The sequence below is a fragment of the Scyliorhinus torazame genome, chromosome 7, assembly GCF_047496885.1.
Source record: "Scyliorhinus torazame isolate Kashiwa2021f chromosome 7, sScyTor2.1, whole genome shotgun sequence".
Lineage (NCBI taxonomy): Eukaryota > Metazoa > Chordata > Chondrichthyes > Carcharhiniformes > Scyliorhinidae > Scyliorhinus > Scyliorhinus torazame.
In genome coordinates, this window is record NC_092713.1 from 162,192,538 (window position 1) to 162,214,483 (window position 21,946).

Genomic DNA, 21,946 nt, shown 5'->3' on the forward strand with positions numbered 1-21,946 from the left:
TATTGGCACTCCTCTAATTTGGGCCTCTAGTATTCCCAATTGTAATTGCTGCACCGTTGGTGGAGTGTCTAGGCCCTTGGCTCTGCAGTTTGTTCCCAAAACTTATTCACATCTCTACCTCTCTTTCTTCCTTTTGGGTTGCTCCATAAAACCTCTCTCTTTAACCAAGCCTTAGGCCACCTGCCCCAATATATCTCTCTGTGGGGCAGTATCCAATTCTGTTCCTGAATGCTGTGAAGCACCTTGGCACGGTTTCTATTAAGTTACTTCTATTAAGTTATTTAAGTACAATTTGTGGTTTAAAAGGTGTACCAAGTAAATGACAAAGCGTGGTGAAACCTCTGTGACATCAGTTAACCAATCCTGGCACGAGTTTCAAGAGCAATAAAACTGAACTATAGACTGAAAGTTGCAGGTTTGATGACTAGTTTATCCTGAGTTATGTGAACTGAGTGGGATCTGCAGTGCCCTGGGCTTGGGAGTGGAAAAAATAGCCAGGGTTCAGCGGAAATGGACATGTGGCACGGTAGCACAGTGGTTAGCACTGTTGCTTCACAGCGCCAGGGTCCCAGGTTTGATTTCTGGCTTGGGTCACTGTCTGTGCGGATTCTACACGGTCTCCCTGTGTCTGTGTGGGTTTCCACCGGGTGCTCTGGTTTCCTCCCACAAGTCCCGAAAGACGTGCTGTTTGGTGAATTGGACATTCTGAATTCTCCCCCTGTGCACCTGAACAGGCGTCGGAATGTGGCGACTAGGGGTTTTTCACAGTAACTTCATTGCAGTATTAATGTAAGCCTACTTGTGACAAAGATTATTTTTTTAAAAAGCTAGCCTGTTTTCTTGTAACATACGAGTAGGAGCACTATTATTGAATAGTGGTCATTAGGAAATGGAATGATGTCATCTCTGAAGTGGTTGAGAGCCACAGTCATTGAAATGAAGGTGCTTTATTCTGGATCTAAACATGCTGTATCTGATCTGGGAGCATTTGTTGTTAGATATTTCCTTGCACAGTACTGACATACCTTCATTGGGTATAGCATTCAGCAAAAAGTCAAAAGGCACAGTGACGACTGAAATTGGGAGGACTAAATTGTCCCCAGCAACTCTGGTTTGAAGTCCAGGCAAAGCACATTACGAGTTTGATCTGGTTTTAGTTGGCATGGCCGATTGAGTGTAGTTGCCCAGAATGCTATGAAAACTCCTCAGCTCTCCAGATCAGGTGAACTCTGCTGTCACTGCTTCAGCATACTGAAATAAAATCCTTCTAAATAGTCATGCATTTACTGGCTTCCCCAGGTAGAAGCTTTCCCAATCAGACAAATTTATCATCGTAAAAATACAGTCCCATCCTCTTAAATTTAAAATGGGGAAAATTGGGGTGGGGCAGAGGAGCTAATATGCAAAATGTTAGGTTACAAGTGTGAAATGTTTTTCTTGTGTTTTAGATTTGGCCTCAGCATGGGATACAGTCAATCAGACCAAAGCTGCTGTAAGTATCTCAAAAGACTTTATTCTGTGTAATTCATAGTGCCACCGATTCCGTTTCCCCGCCTCCCAAATTGTGTGAATTGTTCTCCAGCAGGGGTGTTCCTTCACTTCAACTTGGTGATGACCATTGAAAATGGGGTTTGTTTCTTATGGTTCAAAAATGAGGTAAAGAATTGACATGTTTCCTCGGATCAAACCGTTAAAATTAGTAGTGATTGGTCATTGTTTTAGAAATTAACTTTTCAGTATTCAGCAAGTGCTGGACAGTTCTAATGTTTTAAATCTGCTCAGTGCACACCCTTTGACATTGAAATAAACCAGTGTTGCTGTAATAAAGCTACTGTAGTGACCGAGTTTTGTAACATTATCTCGATAGCAGATTGGGTTTTTCGCATCTATTCTACTCCAACTTTTTTATCCAGTCTTCATGATTCTCTTGTGCATGTGTCTTGTTTAAAACTCTTGCCTTTGAGGCTCACTATCCATTTTAGAAGTGAGAGCTGAATTTCATACCCTGGCTTCCAGGGTTTGGAATTTGAATATTAACATTGTGATGTGGTTGAACCTTTGTGTGACAGAACAAAATGACCTTGCTGCAGTTCAACAAGTAAAGCATCAATGGGCATTCTTGCTAAAATGTGGATGTTAGTTATGACTGACTTCAGTCTGTTTTCCATCCTACACACGAATATTGTGATCACCTTGTGTGATTTGCTGATAGTTCTTTAACCTCTCTTGACTTTTCTTTAACATGGGCTGCCTTTCTTTCTTCTTCTGCGATGTTTCCCTTCTCAGGCCCCCTCTTTTTAAAAAAAAAAATATATATATATTTTATTCAAATTCTTTTGGCCAAACATAACAATACAAAGTTTTTCCCTTTTAACAACAATAAAGCAATATAAATAACAGTGGCCAGTTTTTAACAAATAAATAAATAATATATAAACAAAAAACTAAATGGCAACTGCCTTATCAAAAATAATTACTCTCCAAAAATACAATCCAACAGTCCAATATATATTACCTAATACAAATATCTATACATATACAGAGACATCCCTGAGAACCGGCCTGGGTCCCCCCCCTCCCCCCTGGGTTGCTGCTGCTACCTTCCCATTCCCTCTATCTTTCTGTGAGGTAGTCAATGAACGGTTGCCACCACCTGGTGAACCCTTGAGCCGAACCCCTTAATGCGAACTTTATCTGTTCTAGCTTTATGAACCCTACCATGTCATTTATCCAGGTCTCCACGCCCGGGGGTTTGGCTTCCTTCCACTTAAGCAATATCCTACGCCGGGCTACTAGGGACGCAAAGGTTCAGGCCCCCTCCTAATCCTCAACCGTAAGTTGCTGCTCTGTGGTATCACTCACATATTGGGCCAGCTTTCTTGTATGTAACCGCAATGCCCAACTTCATTTTTTCCATCACCACCACCCTTGAGTTTGCAGCTATGACTGTGCTGTTTAACATCAAGATTTTCTACAGCTGAGCATTGACGAGAGTAATGCCATCTTGTTCAATCATAAACAAAAATTACACGTCTGAACCCCGATTCCCATCCCCTTTCTAAATTTTACTTAAGGGTGTGGAATCCTAAGGTGGTGCTCGAGCCTGAACTGAGCATCAAACCTCTCATGCTGCCCACTGCCAATACTTCACATCCTTTTACCTCTGATGCCACTCCTCTCTGTCCTTGCTTCATCCCCACTACCACTAAAATCTGATTTGTGGCTCTTGTCACTTCCAGACTTGATTGCTTTACTTCATTTATGGGATGTGAGCATCACTGGCTAGGCCAGCATTTATTGCCCATCTCTGGTAGCCCTTGAGAAGGTGGTGGTGAGCTTCCTTCTTGAACCACAGCAGTTCTGAAATGTAGGTACACCTACAGTGCTGTTAGGGAGAGAGTTCCAGAATTTTGACCCAGTGATAGTGAAAGAATAATCTGGAGCTCACTGCCTGAAAGGATGAGCTGTACGTCAGCGGTAGGGAAATTACTGGAGAGACTTCTTCGAGACAGGATCTACTCCCATTTGGAAGTAAATGGACGTATTAGTGAGTGAGAGGCAGCATGGTTTTGTGAAGGGAAGGTCATGTCTCACTAACTTGATAGAGTTTTTCGAGGAGGTCACAAAGATGATTGATGCAGGTAGGGCAGTGGATGTTGTCTATATGGACTTCAGTAAAGCCTTTGACAAGGTCCCTCATGGTAGACTAGTACAAAAGGTGAAGTCACACGGGATCAGGGGTGAGCTGGCAAGATGGATACAGAACTGGCTAGGTCATAGAAGGCAGAGAGTAGCAATGGAAGGGTGTTTTTCTGATTGGAGGGCTGTGACTAGTGGTGTTCCGTAGGGATCAGTGCTGGGACCTTTGCTCTTTGTAGTATATATAAATGATTTGGAGGAAAATGTAACTGGTCTGATTAGTAAGTTTGCAGACGACACAAAGGTTGGTGGAATTGCGGATAGCAATGAGGACTGTCAGAGGATACAGCAGGATTTAGATCGTTTGGAGACTCGGGCGGCGAGATGGCAGATGGAGTTTAATTCGGACAAATGTGAGGTGATGCATTTTGGAAGGTCTAATGCAGGTAGGGAATATACAGTGAATGGTAGAACCCTCAAGAGTATTGAAAGTCGGAGAGATCTAGGTGCACAGGTCCACAGGTCATTGAAAGGGGCAACACAGGTGGAGAAGGTAGTCAAGAAGGCATACGGCATGCTTGCCTTCATTGGCCGGGGCATTGAGTATAAGAATTGGCAAGTCATGTTGCAGCTGTATAGAACCTTAGTTAGGCCACACTTGGAGTATAGTGTTCAATTCAGGTCGCCACACTACCAGAAGGATGTGGAGGCTTTAGAGAGGGTGCAGAAGAGATTTACCAGGTTGTTGCCTCGTATGGAGGGCATTAGCTATGAGGAGAGGTTGAATAAACTTGGTTTGTTCTCACTGGAACGAAGAAGGTTGAGGGGCGACCTGATAGATGTCTACAAAATTATGAGAGGCATAGACCCAGTGGATAGTCAGAGATGTTTTCCCAGGGTAGAGGGGTCAATTGCTAGGGGGCATAGGTTTCAGGTGCGAGAGGCAAGATTTAGAGGAGATGTACGAGGCATGTCTTTTTACACAGGGTAGTGGGTGCCTGGAACTTGCTGCCGGAGGAGGTGGTGGAAGCAGGGACGATAGTGACGTTTAAGGAGCATCTTGACAAATACATGAATAGGATGGGAATAGAGGGATACGGACCCAGGAAGTGTAGAAGATTTTACTTTAGGTGGGCAGAATGGTCGGCGCAGGCTTGGAGGACCGAAGGGCCTGTTCTTGTGCTGTATTTTTCTTCTTTATTCTTTGTGATGGAGGCAAAGATCACATAACATTTAAGTATTTAGATGTGCACTTGTGATGCCAAGGCATGCAAGGCTATGGGCCAAATGCTGGAAAATAAGATTAAAATAGGTGGTTGTTTTTTTAGCGGTGCAGACATGATAACCGAAGGGCCTTTCTGTGCTGTAGACCTTGATGACTATATATTTCCAAATCAGGATGTTGAGTGGCTTGGAGGGGAACTTCCAGGTGATGGTGTTCCCAGGGCAGCACGGTAGCATGGTGGTTAGCACAATTGCTTCACAGATCCAAGTTCCCAGGTTCGATTCCCGGCTTGGTTCACTGTCTGTGTGGAGTCTGCATGTTCTCCCCGTGTGTGCGTGGGTTTCCTCTGGGTACTCCGGTTTCCACCCACAGTCCAAAGATATGCAGGTTAGGTGGATTGGTCATGCTAAATTGCCCTTGGTGTCCGAAATTGTCCTTAGTATTGGGTCGAGTTACTGGGTTATGGGGATAGGGTGGAGGTGTGGGCTTGGGTAGGGTGCTCTTTCAAAGAGCCGGTGCAGACTCGGTGGGCCGAATGGCCTCCTTCTGCACTGTAAATTCGAAGAAAAAAAAATCTGGTGCCCTTGTCCTTCTAGATGGTAGTGGCTGTTGTTGCTCTTTTTAGCCTTAGTTTATTAGCTCTGATTACGTCACCTTTGCTCACGAGTCGCCAGGTATCTTTCTGATACCGCCACGTGGTTCAAGCTTGAGTTATGATTAATAAGTCAGCACACCGCTTAGTAAGATTGAAATCAACGGTCATTTATTACATACAACAAGTAATGTTTATACAATAATCCTACTATCTATATAATAAACCTATCACTACTGGCCAATACTTAGCTTTAGGAAGGGCCCACCAGGTCAGGGAAACGAATGGCTTATCGAATCGGATCTGGCCCGCGGGATTCAAAAAGCTGATACAGGTCGATGGCTAGGAGTCTTTATTGGATAGCGATCGCTGGATTCAAACTTACAGTTGCTGGTTGATGTTCTTGCGAAGGTCTCGAGCAGGCAAATAAGGGAGAGAGAGAGCGATCTGAACTTGGCCCCTCACTTTATAGGGCCCAGGGGCTTCCCGCCTCTCGGGGCAGCCCTTGACCCTGAGTCCCAAGTGATTGGACTTGTTCCCAATCACTGGGTTCGATATGTCCAATTGCGAGGCGATTCCCCGATCGGGGGGTGGTCGTTCACCTGCCTTTGTTTCGGCCACTGCAGGTGCCGACAGGTCTGGCCCGGTATTCAATTGCTAATATGTTGCAATTGTTCCCGGGGATAGCCGATTAAACTGCAGATGTCTGGGTTGATGGGCTGTTAATAGTCCTGAGTACCGATCTGGGCTGAATATGATATTCTGCCTGCAGCTGTCCTTTTGTGTCTGGTTACCTGCTTTTCCCATCAGGCTTTCCGGTTAGCCATTTTAAATCGGGTTTTGGCCAAATTAATCGGGAAGCAGCCATTTTACGTGGCTACACTGTAGGTTTGGAAGGTGCTGTGTAAGGAGCCTTGGGTTCTTGCAGGTCATCTTGTAGATGTGTTCCAACACACTGGGCTAGTGCCTGGTCAATGCCAGCCCCAAGTGACCCAGAGTCACAACACAATTGAAATTAACTGTTAATTCTTAGAAAATACCAGAAGTCTTTGGTCTTTGGCTGCCCATTAACTACAGCCACGAAGTTTGTAAATTTAAACATAAATAATTTTTTATTAATAACAATCATTAAATAAGCAGCAAATGCAACTGGTTAACTATTATCTAATTCCTAACCCCTCCCATTCTTTAACTATCCCATCCTCTATATTTTATAGATGTGTGCACACGCACGCACAGACAAACACAGAGGGGTGTAAAAAATAATAATGTAAAAGGATAAAAGTCTCTTTCAGATGGACATCTGCCAGTTAGAATCTTTTAGACTTGACCATCAGTTGGATGTTCTTGCTTTCAGTCCATAATGGTTTTCACTGTAGATTCATTGGGATCTTGAGACTGCTCTACAATCTCAGAACAACAATCAGCAAACGATTTTTGGAAAAAGAGAGAGAGCAACTCCGATTCCTCGTTCAGCATTCAGGAGCCTTCTTCCTGGGTTCCTGAAAGCATCCCACCTGGCAGGACCCAATCCGTGTCTGTCGCTGGGCAGAAAACAGTCTTTGGTCAATCCATTGGCCACCAGCCAACCAGTCGAACTGAATCTCTCCGATCTCTTGGGTACCAAAGAGTTAGAGTTCTCCTTTTCAAAATCTAAATCTTTAGCACTTGTGAATTCCTTGCTTCCTATGCTCGATTTAAAGGAGTATGTCCATTAAAAATCCATGGATCAAAAATGATAACAAAGGAAAAGAAATGGGAAATAAGGGAATCAACAGGAAAGGCCCTTACAGATGGTACATACTGTGCATCAATGGTGAAGGGAGTGAATGTTTGTGGAATGGGTACCAATCAAGTGGCTGCTTTATCCTTGATGGCATCAAGCTCTTTGAGTGTTGTTGGAGCTGCACTCATCCAGCCAAGTGGGGAGTGTTCCATCACACCCTTGACGTGTGTCCTGCAGATCGTGGATAGGCTTTGCGGAGTCAGGAGGTGAGATAATCGCTGCAGGATTCCCAGCCTCTGACCTGCTCTTATAGCCACGGTATTTAAGTGGTTTGTCTAGTTCAGTTTCTTGACAATGGTAATCCCCAGGATGTTGTTAGTGGGGAATTCAGCAATGGTAATGTCATTGAATGTCATGGGGTGATGGTTAGATTCTCTCTTGTTGGCGATGATCATTACCTGGCACCTATGGTGTAATGTTACTTGCCAGTTCAAGTCTGGATATTGCCTGGGTGTTTCATTTGGACATGGATTGCTTCAATATCTGAAGTCGCAAATGATGCTGAACATTGTGCAGTCATCAGTGAACAACATCCCCACTTTTAAAATTTTTTTTTTTTTAAGTGTACCCAATTAATCTTTTTCCAATTAAGAGGCAATTTAGCGTGGCCAATTCACCTACCCTGCACATCTTTGGGTTGTGTGGGCGAAACCCATGCAAACACGGGGAGAATGTGCAAGCTCCACAAGGACTGCGACCCAGAGCCAGGATTGAACCTGGCACCTCGGCGCCGTGAGGCTGCAGGGCTAACCCACTGCGCCACCGTGCTGCCCCAACATCCCCACTTCTGACCTTACGATGGAAGGAAGGTCATTGATGAAGCAGCTGAAGATGGTTACACCTAGGGCACTACCTGAGGAACACCTGCAGTGGTGTCCTGGAGCGGAGATGATTGACCTCCAACCATCCTGCTTTTTGCTATGTATGACTCCAACCAGCCAAGGGTTTCCCCCTGATTCCCATTGACTCCAGTCTTTCTGGGGCTCCTTAATGTCACACTCGGTCAAATGCTGCCTTGATGTCAAGGGCAGTCACTGACCTTGCTTCTGTAGTTCTGGTCTTTGCCCATGTTTGAACCAAGGCTGAAATTGGGTCAGGAGTTGAGTGGTCCTGGTGGAACCTAAGCTGGACATTATTGTCCTCATTCCTGGCCTCTCACGTTTCATGCTTTAATCTCTTACACATTCTGGGCTCTGCACCGTGATCCTGCTGACCTGTCACTCCCTGTCATTACGCATTTATCGGCTGCCTCCCCTCAGTGCTTCGGTTTCAAAATTCTGATTTATGCATCTGTGCATAGTTCCTTCCCTTTGCCTTTCCAACTTGGTTCTGTCCTCCATCTCCGGTCATGTTCTCTGCTCTTCCAGTTGTCCTCTGCTGAGCATTTCCAACTCCATTTGGCAGTAGAACTATCAGTTGTCTTGTCCCTGCGCTCTGAAATCCCATCCACCACCTTCCAAACACCCTCAAAATGTAGCCCTATGAGCTTTGACAAAGAGCCTTCCAGACTCAATGCTAGCTCCCTTCTCTCCATAGATGCTGTCAGACCTGCTACGATTGTCCAGTATTTTTTGTTTTTGTTGTAGCCCTTTGTTTGCCTTCCTGTTAGGAAATTCCCTTCTGACTCCTGCTCAGGCCTATCTTAGGAATTTTTGCTGCAGGAAAGGTACTTTATAAAAAAAATTGTGTTGTATGTAATTTGCTGTTTATTTCCTTTCATCCCAAGTTGCGGCACATAGAGAACAGGTTGGAAGCTGTACCCACCAGCACTGCAGTGTTAGACACGGTGATGGATACTAAGAAGACTTCAAGCAGTGCTACCAGAAAAATTAGTCGGAAAGGTAAGTGCAAGGACAACAAAAGGAACCATTGACCATACTTGGAGCAACAGTAGCTGTTGATCTCATGGAGGCATTCAGTGATCAGTAGCTTCAGTGAAAACAGGAGAACAGATGTTGAGGCGAAAGAAAAAAATGTGGTGAAATCATGCTCTTTTTTTTTTTTATTAAATATTTTATTGAAAATTTTTGGTCAACCAACACAGTACATTGTGCATCCTTTACACAATATTATAACAACACAAATAACAATGACCTATTTTATAAACAAAAAATGAATAAATAATAAATAACAAAAATGAAAACTAGCCCTAATTGGCAACTGCCTTGTCACAAGTAACACTCTCCAAAAATATAATTTAACAGTCCAATATATAATTATCTGTAACAACGACCTATACATACTATACAGTATATATTAACAACCCTGAGAGTCCTTCTGGTTCCTCCTCCCCCCCCCCCCCCCCCCCCCGATCCTGGGCTGCTGCTGCTGCCTTCTTTTTCCCATTCCGTCTATCTTTCTGCGAGGTATTCGACGAACAGTTGCCACCGCCTGGTAAACCCTTGAGCCGACCCCCTTAGGACGAACTTAATCCGCTCTAGCTTTATAAACCCCGCCATGTCATTTATCCAGGTCTCCACCCCCGGGGGCTTGGCTTCTTTCCACATTAGCAATATCCTGCGCCGGGCTACTAGGGACGCAAAGGCCAAAACATCGGCCTCTCTCGCCTCCTGCACTCCCGGCTCTTGTGCAACCCCAAATATAGCCAACCCCCAGCTTGGTTCGACCCGGACTCCTACTACTTTTGAAAGCACCTTTGTCACCCCCATCCAAAACCCCTGTAGTGCCGGGCATGACCAAAACATATGGGTATGATTCGCTGGGCTTCTCGAGCACCTCGCACACCTATCCTCCACCCCAAAAAATTTACTGAGCTGTGCTCCAGTCATATGTGCCCTGTGTAATACCTTAAACTGAATCAGGCTTAGCCTGGCACACGAGGACGACGAGTTTACCCTGCTTAGGGCATCTGCCCACAGCCCCTCCTCGATCTCCTCCCCCAGCTCTTCTTCCCATTTCCCTTTTAGTTCATCTACCATAGTCTCCCCTTCGTCCCTCATTTCCCTATATATATCTGACACCTTACCATCCCCCACCCATGTCTTTGAGATCACTCTGTGCTGCACCTCTTGTGTCGGGAGCTGCGGGAATTCCCTCACCTGTTGCCTCGCAAAAGCCCTCAATTGCATGTACCTGAATGCATTCCCTTGGGGCAACCCATATTTCTCGGTCAGCGCTCCCAGACTCGCGAACTTCCCATCCACAAACAGATCTTTCAGTTGCGTTATTCCTGCTCTTTGCCACATTCCATATCCCCCATCCATTCCCCCCGGGGCAAACCTATTTTTGTTTCTTATCGGGGACCCCCCCCCCCCCCAAGGCTCCAGTCTTTCCCCTATGCCGTCTCCACTGTCCCCAAATCTTCAGTGTAGCCACCACCACCGGGCTTGTGGTGTAGTTCCTCGGTGAGAACGGCAATGGGGCTGTCACCATAGCCTGTAGGCTAGTCCCCCTACAGGACGCCCTCTCTAAACTCTTCCACGCCGCTCCCTCCTCCTCTCCCATCCACTTACTCACCATTGAAATATTAGCGGCCCAATAATACTCACTTAGGCTCGGTAGTGCCAGCCCCCCCCCTATCCCTGCTACGCTGTAAGAATCCCTTCCTCACTCTCGGGGTCTTCCCGGCCCACACAAAACCCATGATGCTCTTTTCAATCCTTTTTTAAAAAAAAGCCTTCGTGATCACCACCGGGAGGCACTGAAACACAAAGAGGAATCTCGGGAGGACCACCATCTTAACCGCCTGCACCCTCCCTGCCATTGACAGGGATACCATATCCCATCTCTTGAAATCCTCCTCCATCTGTTCCACCAACCGCGTTAAATTTAACCTATGCAATGTGCCCCAATTCTAAGCTATCTGGATCCCCAGGTAACGAAAGTTCCTTGTTACCTTCCTCAACGGTAGGTCCTCTATTTCTCTACTCTGCTCCCCTGGATGCACCACAAACAACTCACTTTTCCCCATGTTCAATTTATACCCTGAAAACTCCCCAAGTATCTGCATTATTTCTGGCATCCCCTCCGCCGGGTCCGCCACGTATAGTAGCAAATCGTCCGCATACAAAGATACCCGGTGCTCTTCTCCTCCCCTAAGTACTCCCCTCCACTTCTTGGAACCCCTCAACGCTATCGCCAGGGGCTCAGTCGCCAGTGCAAACAATAATGGGGACAGAGGGCATCCCTGCCTTGTCCCTCTATGGAGCCGAAAATATGCAGATCCCCGTCCATTCGTGACCACGCTCGCCACTGGGGCCCTATACAACAGCTGCACCCATCTAACATACCCCTCTCCAAAACCAAATCTCCTCAACACCTCCCACAAATAATCCCACTCCACTCTATCAAATGCTTTCTCGGCATCCATCGCCACTACTATCTCCGTTTCTCCCTCTGGTGGGGCCATCATCATTACCCCTAACAACCTCCGTATATTCGTGTTCAGCTGTCTCCCCTTCACAAACCCAGTTTGGTCCTCGTGGACCACCCCCGGGACACATTCCTCTATTCTCATTGCCATTACCTTGGCCAGGACCTTGGCATCTACATTTAGGAGGGAAATAGGTCTATAGGACCCGCATTGTAGCGGGTCCTTTTCCTTCTTTAAGAGAAGCGATATCGTTGCTTCAGACATAGTCGGGGGCAGTTGTCCCCTTTCCTTTGCCTCATTAAAGGTCCTCGTCAGTACCGGGGCGAGCAAGTCCACATATTTTCTATAGAATTCGACTGGGAATCCATCCGGTCCCGGGGCCTTTCCCGCCTGCATGCTCCTAATTCCTTTCACCACTTCTTCTACCTCGATCTGTGCTCCCAGTCCCACCCTTTCCTGTTCTTCCACCTTGGGAAATCCCAGCCGATCCAAGAAGCCCATCATTCTCTCCCTCCCATCCGGGGGTTGAGCTTCATATAATTTTTTATAAAATGCCTTGAACACTCCATTCACTCTCTCCGCTCCCCGCTCCATCTCTCCTTCCTCATCCCTCACTCCCCCTATTTCCCTCGCTGCTCCCCTTTTCCTCAATTGGTGTGCCAGCAACCTGCTCGCCTTCTCCCCATATTCGTACTGTACACCCTGTGCCTTCCTCCATTGTGCCTCTGCAGTGCCTGTAGTCAGCAAGTCAAATTCTACATGTAGCCTTTGCCTTTCCCTGTACAGTCCCTCCTCCGGTGCTTCCGCATATTGTCTGTCCACCCTCAAAAGTTCTTGCAGCAACCGCTCCCGTTCCTTACTCTCCTGCTTCCCTTTATGTGCCCTTATTGATATCAGCTCCCCTCTAACCACCGCCTTCAACGCCTCCCAGACCACTCCCACCTGGACCTCCCCATTATCATTGAGTTCCAAGTACTTTTCAATGCACCCCCTCACCCTTAGACACACCCCCTCATCTGCCATTAGTCCCATGTCCATTCTCCAGGGTGGGCGCCCTCCTGTTTCCTCCCCTATCTCCAAGTCCACCCAGTGTGGAGCGTGATCCGAAATGGCTATAGCCGTATACTCCGTTCCCCTCACCTTCGGGATCAATGCCCTACCCAGCACAAAAAAGTCTATTCGCGAGTAGACTTCATGGACATAGGAGAAAAACGAGAACTCCTTACTCCTAGGTCTGCTAAATCTCCACGGGTCTACACCTCCCATCTGCTCCATAAAATCTTTAAGTACCTTGGCTGCTGCCGGCCTCCTTCCAGTCCTGGACTTCGACCTATCCAGCCCTGGTTCCAACACCGTATTAAAATCTCCCCCCATTATCAGCTTTCCCATCTCTAGGTCCGGAATGCGTCCTCGCATCCGCCTCATAAAATTGGCATCATCCCAGTTCGGGGCATATACGTTTACCAAAACCACCGTCTCCCCCTGTAGTTTGCCACTCACCATCACGTATCTGCCCCCGTTATCCGCCACTATAGTCTTTGCCTCGAACATTACCCGCTTCCCCACTAATATAGCCACCCCCCTGTTTTTCGCATCTAGCCCCGAATGGAACACCTGCCCCACCCATCCTTTGCGTAGCCTAACCTGGTCTATCAGTTTCAGGTGCGTTTCCTGTAACATAACCACATCTGCCTTAAGTTTCTTAAGGTGTGCGAGTACCCGTGCCCTCTTTATCGGCCCGTTCAGCCTTCTCACGTTCCACGTGATCAGCCAAGCTGGGGGGCTTCCTACCCCCCCCTTGTCGATTTAGCCATCACCTTTTTCCAGCTCCTCACCCGGTTCCCACGCAGCTGTATCTCCCCCAGGCGGTGCCCCCCCGCCCATCCTCTCCCATACCAGCTCCCCCCTCTCCCCAGCAGCAGCAACCCAGTAATTCCCCCCTCCCACCCCCCCCACTAGATCCCCCGCTAGCGTAATTACTCCCCCCATGTTGCTCCCAGAAGTCAGCAAACTCTGGCTGACCTCGGCTTCCCCCCGTGACCTCGGCTCGCACCGTGCGACGCCCCCTCCTTCCTGCTTCTCTATTCCCGCCATGATTATCACAGCGCGGGAACCAAGCCCGCGCTTCTCCCTTGGCCCTGCCCCCAATGGCCAACGCCCCATCTCCTCCACCTCCCCTCCTCCCCCCATCACCACCTGTGGGAGAGAGAAAAGTTACCACATCGCAGGATTAGTACATAAAACCCCTCTTTGCCCCCCACATTCGCCCCAGCACTTTGTTCGAACGTTCTTTTTAATAACCCGCTCATTCCAGTTTTTCTTCCACAATAAAAGTCCACGCTTCATCCGCCGTCTCAAAGTAGTGGTGCCTCTCTCGATATGTGACCCACAGTCTTGCCGGTTGCAGCATTCCAAATTTTATCTTCTTTTTATGAAGCACCGCCTTGGCCCGATTAAAGCTCGCCCTCCTTCTCGCCACCTCCGCACTCCAGTCTTGATAAACGCGGATCACCGCGTTCTCCCATTTACTGCTCCGAGTTTTCTTCGCCCATCTAAGGACCATTTCTCTATCCTTAAAACGGAGGAATCTCACCACTATGGCTCTGGGAATTTCTCCTGCTCTCGGTCCTCGCGCCATCACTCGGTATGCTCCCTCCACCTCCAACGGACCCGCCGGGGCCTCCGCTCCCATTAACGAGTGCAGCATCGTGCTCACATATGCCCCGACGTCCGCTCCCTCCACACCTTCAGGAAGACCAAGAATCCTCAGGTTGTTCCTCCTTGCGTTGTTTTCCAGTGCCTCCAACCTTTCCACACATCGTTTCTGATGTGCCTCCTGCGTCTCCATCTTCACCACCAGGTCCTGTATATCGTCCTCATTCTCGGCTGCCTTTGCCTTCACGACCCGAAGCTCCCGCTCCTGGGTCTTTTGTTCCTCCTTTAGCCCTTCGATCGCCTGTAGTATCGGGGCCAACAGCTCTTTCTTCATTTCCTTTTTGATCTCTTCCACACAGCATTTCAAGAACTCTTGTTGTTCAGGGCCCCATGTTAAACTGCCACCTTCCGACGCCATCTTGGTTTTTGCTTGACTTCCTTGCCGCTGTTCTAAAGGATCCACTGCAATCTGGCCACTCTCTCCTCCTTTTTCCATCCGTATCCAGGGGGGATTCCCTTCTGGTTTACCGCACAGTGTTTTTAGCCGTCAAAATTGCAGTTGGGGCTCCTATCAAGAGCCCAAAAGTCCGTTTCATAGGGAGCTGCCGAAACGTGCGACTCAGCTGGTCATCGCCGCACCCGGAAGTCAGAAATCATGCTCTTTATCAAGTTAGTTAGTGGATCGGCATGCATTGACATTTTGTAAAGGTTTGTTAGCATTTGAGAAATAGATAGAGCTATGAAATCTCTTTATTTTGTGGAGCTTCTTGGGTATGCCCCAGTAGGCAAAGTGAGCCCTCCATTCCCTCCCTGAAGTGGCCAGTCTGTATGTATAGACAATGGGTTTCCAAGCAGTTATTTTGTTTTTTGTAATCACTTATAAAAACTTGTGTACAAATACAAATGTAGGGTCTTTAGAGTATGTAATATCTTATTATTATGAGATGTATGCTGGTGTGTGTGTTCTGCTTAAAGGCAGGTCCTTGGATCATTCTCTGCTTGTGCTTCATCTGGAGCTATTTTCTGTGGCAAATTTTGTCAGTGATGGTTTGCCATTGCCTTCCACTCTTGAGGGGCAGGGTGGGGTGATCGGTACCGTGTTCCTCAGCTGGAACAGGAATTGAACCCATGCCACTAGTGATATTCTGAACCCACACCTAGCTAATTGAGCCAGCTGGCCCCGGTAATAGTTGTGCCACTGTGATATTTAATTATTTAAATCTCTTTTTAATGATACACCTCCAAATATTTGCCTTTTGTTGACTAAGGTGGGGCTGCAAACTGCGTAGAATCTCTTTTGATGGTATCGCCCATTTTGCCATTGCGAATGTGGATGTTGGATCTTGGAAAGATAGAAAAACATCATTGGCAATTGGTTTTAGATTAATAATATATTTTCTAACCAAGTTCATTGCCGACAAATAAGTTAGTGTTGCCTGGCTTTGGCAAAGTAGTGTGTATATAGATAGCGCAGCCTGATTTGCACTGTCCAAAGACCTTGAGCTAGGCGTAGCTTCAGATACAAGATACCGTGTATATTCATGGTGAGTGACTGGCACAAGGCATATCGTTGAATTGAAGCTCCAAACAAAACCGTTGACCCATGTACAAGAAACAGTGATTCATAGAGTTGTATAGAAAATATAGTACACAAAACCATTGAACTCCGTCTATTCCATGCTGGCGTTTATACCCGAGTAAAGTCTCCTCCCATCCAACGACCTGAAACTATAAGTGATTTGAAATAACTAATTTAAATATTGCTCATTGCTTAGTTTAAACATTTAAGTTCTAGTTGAAATTTGAATGATACAGTATCTTGAGCCTGGTAAAACTCTGACCCATTTAGCAGCAGTTAATAATGGAAAAATGTACATTAGTAGTTTGTGACAGCACTTTAAATGGGAAATGCCTGTCTTATCACAGTGCGGTTGTGGACATCCAACCACTGGTGGTCACTGTGCTGTAGGTTACACAGGTCCATTTGCCAGTATATTCCAGTGCTACTTTGGCCAGCCTCTCACCTTGTTCAATCAGTAAACTTGATTTATCCAAAACTTAGCTATCCAAATCCTAACTTGCACCTTGCTCTTCAGCCATCGCTCATTGTGCTTCCTGACCTATATTATACGGTTTGGCAATGTCTTTTTTTTAAATCCTTTTCCTTGCTTTCCAGTCCCTCCATGGTCTTACCTCTCCCTATTTCTATAGCCTCCTACCCTTTCCCCGTGACCTCCCACATTTGGTTTGTTGCTTTTTGTTTTAGTGCACAGCATTCGAGGAGGTGAATCAGGAAGAAGAATGAGCTTCCCACCTCGTGCATACACATGCTGACAATCTTTTTCATGTCGCTCATGTGGGTTAGCTAAGTCCACTGATCGTGATAAGGAGAAGGCATGCATGCTCCTTTTTTTTTTTTAAACCTTGTTCCTGTTGCTATCAGATGGAAGGTACCTGGAGGATTCTGCGACCAGTGCCTCCGCTGTCAAGTCCAGGAGTCGCAGCAAATCACGGAAGGACAAAACATCACGGAGCCCCCTGAGATCTACCACTCTGGAAAGCAACATTAAGAAGAGCAGCCGAGTAGAATTCAGAGATCCATTAGCTGCATATAGGTATGATCAGGGCTGTATATTTCCTTTCAATCAATTTCTGTTGTGAATTCCTAAATTCATATATATAATGTAAACTTGTCGGACTGTAGTTACACTGTCCTGGCAGTGAAGGCATTAGAGTCAACCATTGGCAGTATATAAATAGATACCGCGAAGAGGCAGTTTCCATTACCAAAATTTTTAAAAGATAAGAATAATCGAATGTGTGACTCTAATTACCCTTTGCCCTGTAGTCATATTCTCCTGGATTACATTTGGTCTTTACCCCATGTTTACTGTCCTGGGAGATTGCCCTAGTGATGAAGATTTAGACCCTTGACCAGGTCAACTATTGAGCTTCTCTTAAGAGAGACACTGAGTACCAAAATAATGCAAAACAATCTCAAATCATCATTTAGGCTGCAGTTGGAATGTTGCACGTAATTTTGAGAACCCGTTGCATACTTTATCTTATCACTCACCATTTTATTGAAAATGTGGCGATAATATTACCAAGATTTTAATATGTGCTCTAATATCCAACCTTGTGCAGCCCATTGGGGCTAACCATTCCAGATGAATGGAATAACAAAGTAGAGTATTAAAGAGGATGGAAACGCATGTTGGGCACCAACCATCAGTTGAAGTGAAACGTTAATTAAATTTTTTGTTGTAGGTGGCACATTTTGTCTGCATGTTGCCGAGGATAATTACTATAACACACTGTTCACAGTAGGAACAGATGTCAGCCTAATGCATCTGCTCAAGACATGGAAATTACTTTGGCTAGGATAAGTATATAAATTGAGAACAGAGGAAACCTTTAGCAGAGAAGGTCACTATGCTTTTGCCAACTTGTTACTTCTAATAAAGGTGTTGACTCTTAATGTTCAGTTTCGCAGCTGATGACTCTTTGCCCAATTCACCAATTCTTTATATAAGCTGAGAGAATGTCGACATACAGTTGACTGTTGGGCGGAACAGTTCTAATCAAGCTCAGTCTTTTCCTCAGCTAATGTGTGTTTGTGCAAATATTTTTTCGCCACCTGGCTTGTGGTTGGCTACTGAGACCAATTGTGTTGCTTCTGTCGTCACCTTGATTGAAATGAAAAGACTAATAGCTGAACCTTTCTGTTCTGTCTGCTGACTTCTCTATTATAGAGTCCTGGCTACATGACCTGTGTCATTTCATTTTTACCTCGGACGTGTTCCAAGAAACTGCTGTGGATTTCAATATTGGGGCGAAATGATCCTTTCAAACATTCTTGGACTGTAAAACCCACTCCTTTCTTTAGCACAAAAACAATACTACTGACACTGGAAGTCTGAAATGAAAGCTGAAGATGCATTTGCATTGAACCTGTTGCATCCAGTGCTGATGAAAGGTCATTTTGACCTGAATTATTAATGCTGTTGCTTCACCACATGCTGCCAAACCTGCTTAGCACCATCAACATTTTCTGTTTTTATTCTACTTTACTGTGCTGGCTGAAATGGCAAAGGGTCTGATTCCTTGTGCTTCTCAAGCCTCTATTGTTTTCAAGACACTGCCACTTTTCGTAATCTGTATTTTGTCTTCTACACTGCATATCCATCGCAGGCGCATCACTTTCAGAGTGCATAGAAGTTGTATTTCATGGAATTATGAAGTGGCCATGCCTTTCAATTTACCAATTTAATATAGCAGTGAATTTTATTTATTGAATATTGGGCATGAAGATTCCAGCACTGATCCCCGGTCATTTGATCCCAGTTCGGAGAGTACCAGGGGGTGGATCCTACCTCTATTCCAGTATCCGCAAGCTAAGGGTGGGGAGTATGCTGGAAAGGAGAGAATCATCCATATGTTCCCCATAATTACTCCCTAATACAGTAAGAAGTCATACAACGCCAGGTTAAAGTCCAACGGGTTTGTTTCAAACACTAACTTCAATCCTGAGGAAGGAGCAGTGCTCCGAAAGCTAGTGTTTGAAACAAACCTGTTGGACTTTAACCTGGTGTTGCAAGACTTCTTACTGTGCTCACCCCAGTCCAATGCCGGCATCTCCACATCAGTACTCCCTAATAGTCCCAGCTGAGAAGTCTGTATCTGTGGGACAAGCTGAGGACTGAATGGCGCTCAGTGCCAGTCTATTTCCAGAGAGCGTCCTCATTTGGGTGAGGTGCAGGTAGGCTGCTGCTGCCAGTGGAACTGTATTCCAGGTTCAGTTCAACTTGAGAGGGGAAAAGGCAGTGCTAAAACTATATGAGGGGAATCATTTTGGAGGGATTGGATTATGTCTCAAAAATAGGAACCTGCCATTAGGTAGAATATTTCATATCCTTCATATATCCCAAAGTGCTTCACAGCCAATGATTTACTGGTGACACACAGTCACTGTTGTGCAGGTGGATGCTAGTTGTTTCCATTTTTGGTCACAATTCAGAAGTGATTTGTGTAATATTTTCCTGAAGTAGTCCTCAAGTTTCCTGGACTTGATGTAAAAAGTAGATAGGAGGATAAATAATTAACCTGTCTGTCTCGTTATCAGGGAAATGGATATCAGGGTCCCATCCTACCTGACTGCAAGCCAGCTGGAAGCTCAGCGTCTCCTTTCTGAACTTAACTCCAGCGAAGTGCGAGGGAAGGAGAGTGAAATGAGCCACATGATATACGAGCGAGACAACAGGAATTACCACTGTTTGGATGATGAGAGCACACGCTCGACAGCAGTGGACGACACAGAGGTGAAATATCTCAACGATCGCTCAGCACTTGATGCCCTGCACAATTCCAATGCACTTTACAAAACCTTTGGCCGAGGGGACCTGGGACTGAAAGTTGGCACCACCAAAGGCCCCCACTCTAAGATTGCGAGCTACGAATCTGACGCAAAGAGCGATCGACCATCTGAGCAGTCCCAGCTGTCTTCCCCAAGTTCCACATCTGAGTCAATGATGCAGAAACTGGAGATGATGCGCAGGAAGCAGCATGACGGCAAGCTCGAGAAACTGAAGGAGCGGATCAGGAAGCAGCGGGAGCAGTCGGAGGAATCTGCCGAGAGGGACCGGCTGTTGAACTTCTCCGAGCTGCCTGCAGTGTCCGCCGTAGATACTGCAGTTTCCACTACCAAAGTGAGAAAAGTTGCTGCAGCGCCACCTGCTCCATCGTACAAAGGTAAACTGCTGGATGTGCACTCTATATCCTACTCCCGTTATCATTCATTTCTGGCTGCTCCATGATACAGGCTGGCCGTGTGTCTCCAAACAATTTCAGGGCAACCCTTGCTGCACATTTATATAGAAAGTCTTGCCTTTATTTAGCACCTTTCATAATCTCAGAACCATCTTAAAGTGCTTCACAGACAATGCAACAAAAGCAGCAATCAAATTATGCACTTCAAGCTGCCAGAAATTGCAAAGTGATAACAAGTAATTTGTTTTTTAGATGTTTGTGGATAAGTATTGTCCAAGACACCAGGGAGAACTCTCCCCTGCTCTTTGAATAGTTGTGGAATCTCTTACAAATAGTAAGGGCAAATAGGGCTGTAGTGTAAAGTCTCATCCCAAAACCAGTACCTCCATCAATGCAGTGCTACACAACAGACTCTGCATGGATTATGGGGTTAAGTCTCTTCCTTCTAACTTGGAGCAAGAATACCCCTAAATGAGCCACGGCTGCCACTGTGATAAAGTACAAGACCTCTACATGGTACTTCTACCGAATGATCTTGTTAAAATTAATTAAGCGCTGTGCATTGGCAGCAGTCAATGTAATCTTCCATCCTATAGTGTGGCATAATGTGTTGGAGTGCCCAAAAGCTGCCCCTAAAGCATTCTCCAATTGAAAATAAGAGTTTTGATTGAACCAGAGTACAAAATGTGAATTTATACCACTTTATGTTTTTAAGTCAGTGAATCTGGGGTCACCAATAATGGAAATATAGCACAGACAGCATTGAGCCCATCACTTTTAAATCTATGGTCTGCACTTTCATGTTTAGGAGAACACTGGACCTCCAGAACTGAATTAAAAATAAAATGTTGGAACTTGATCAGCACGTGTGAAGGACCAGTATTTCAAAAACTGATGCAGCATTTACCTGTATTCCCCTGCCACTTGACTGACTCTGGCCGTTGCAACACTTTGTTTCTAGGTCTAAAGCCTAAATGCGGTATCCAATTTGTCTGCAAAATAAAAAAAGCAGAATGATTATATTGGTTTGGAATGTGGATCTACCTGAATCCTTGGGGAATTTTAGAAATACTTTCTGGGTTATTGTATTTCAAGAGTGAAAATAGTTAGTTCAGGAGATTTGGTTGCCATTGAAGACTCTTCACTTTCAATGTTTTGCAGAGCCCTGTGTGAGGCTTAGGAAATGGAAATGCTTTTTAAACTCGAGGTCCATGCAATTTCTAAGATGACTGCTTGTTTCACTAAAGCAGAATTTTTTTAAAGTTTCTCTAAGTGGGTGGGAGCAGGCAAATGCAATATACCATTTGTCAACAACTTTCTGCCCCATCTTTTTTCTCTTCTCCCCCAACCCTTCCCAAACACCCTGAAGGACAGTTGTTCTCCTCTTGGGATGTGGCCAAGGATGGCACTTGTTGCTCATTCCTCGTTTACCATAGAAATTGGCGGTTTACTGCCGCAGTCGGTGTGGATTCAATCTAATGGTTTGTTGTAACTTCAAAGGGCAATTGAGAGTCATAAATCATACAATGGTACAGATCAGATTGCACCTATTTGTGTTCATGTTGGTTCTTGGATAGAGCTAGCCAATTAATTTCACAAACCATACAATCCTCATCAACGCTCTCTTTTACTTCCCATCAAAGAACCAGTTCAAGTTAGTCCAACATAAATTGCCTTTTTCTGAGAACTAGATTTTTGTTTTTAAAGTAAAATGTTTCAGCCCTAGTTTGTGGACGAGTTCTGTTCTTGCAGAACAATCTGTCTTGTGTTCAGTCAACCACACTGGTGTTCGGACTGGAGTTACATTTGTCCAGACCAGATAAGGAAGGAAAGTTTTTTTTTTTTTTTTTTTTTTTTTTTTTTTTTTTTTTTTTTGTTTTGTTTTTTTTTTTGTTCCCGAAACAACTAAAACTGTTGTGGTGTGATTTGAACTTTTATGTTCTCTGG

At 45.5% G+C, this 21,946-nt stretch overlaps 1 protein-coding gene across 4 annotated transcripts in view; it reads left to right on the forward strand.

The window, feature by feature from the left end:
* Positions 1-21,946, forward strand: part of LOC140426656 (centrosome-associated protein 350-like) — a 319,223-nt gene that overhangs the window by 58,950 nt on the left and 238,327 nt on the right. For all 4 annotated transcript variants that reach the window (XM_072511741.1, XM_072511743.1, XM_072511742.1 and 1 more), the window contains 4 exons: positions 1,449-1,492; positions 8,969-9,083; positions 16,674-16,845; positions 19,356-19,981. In XM_072511741.1, the coding sequence (XP_072367842.1) occupies positions 1,449-1,492; positions 8,969-9,083; positions 16,674-16,845; positions 19,356-19,981 (957 nt within the window). The remainder of the gene's footprint in view (positions 1-1,448; positions 1,493-8,968; positions 9,084-16,673; positions 16,846-19,355; positions 19,982-21,946) is intronic.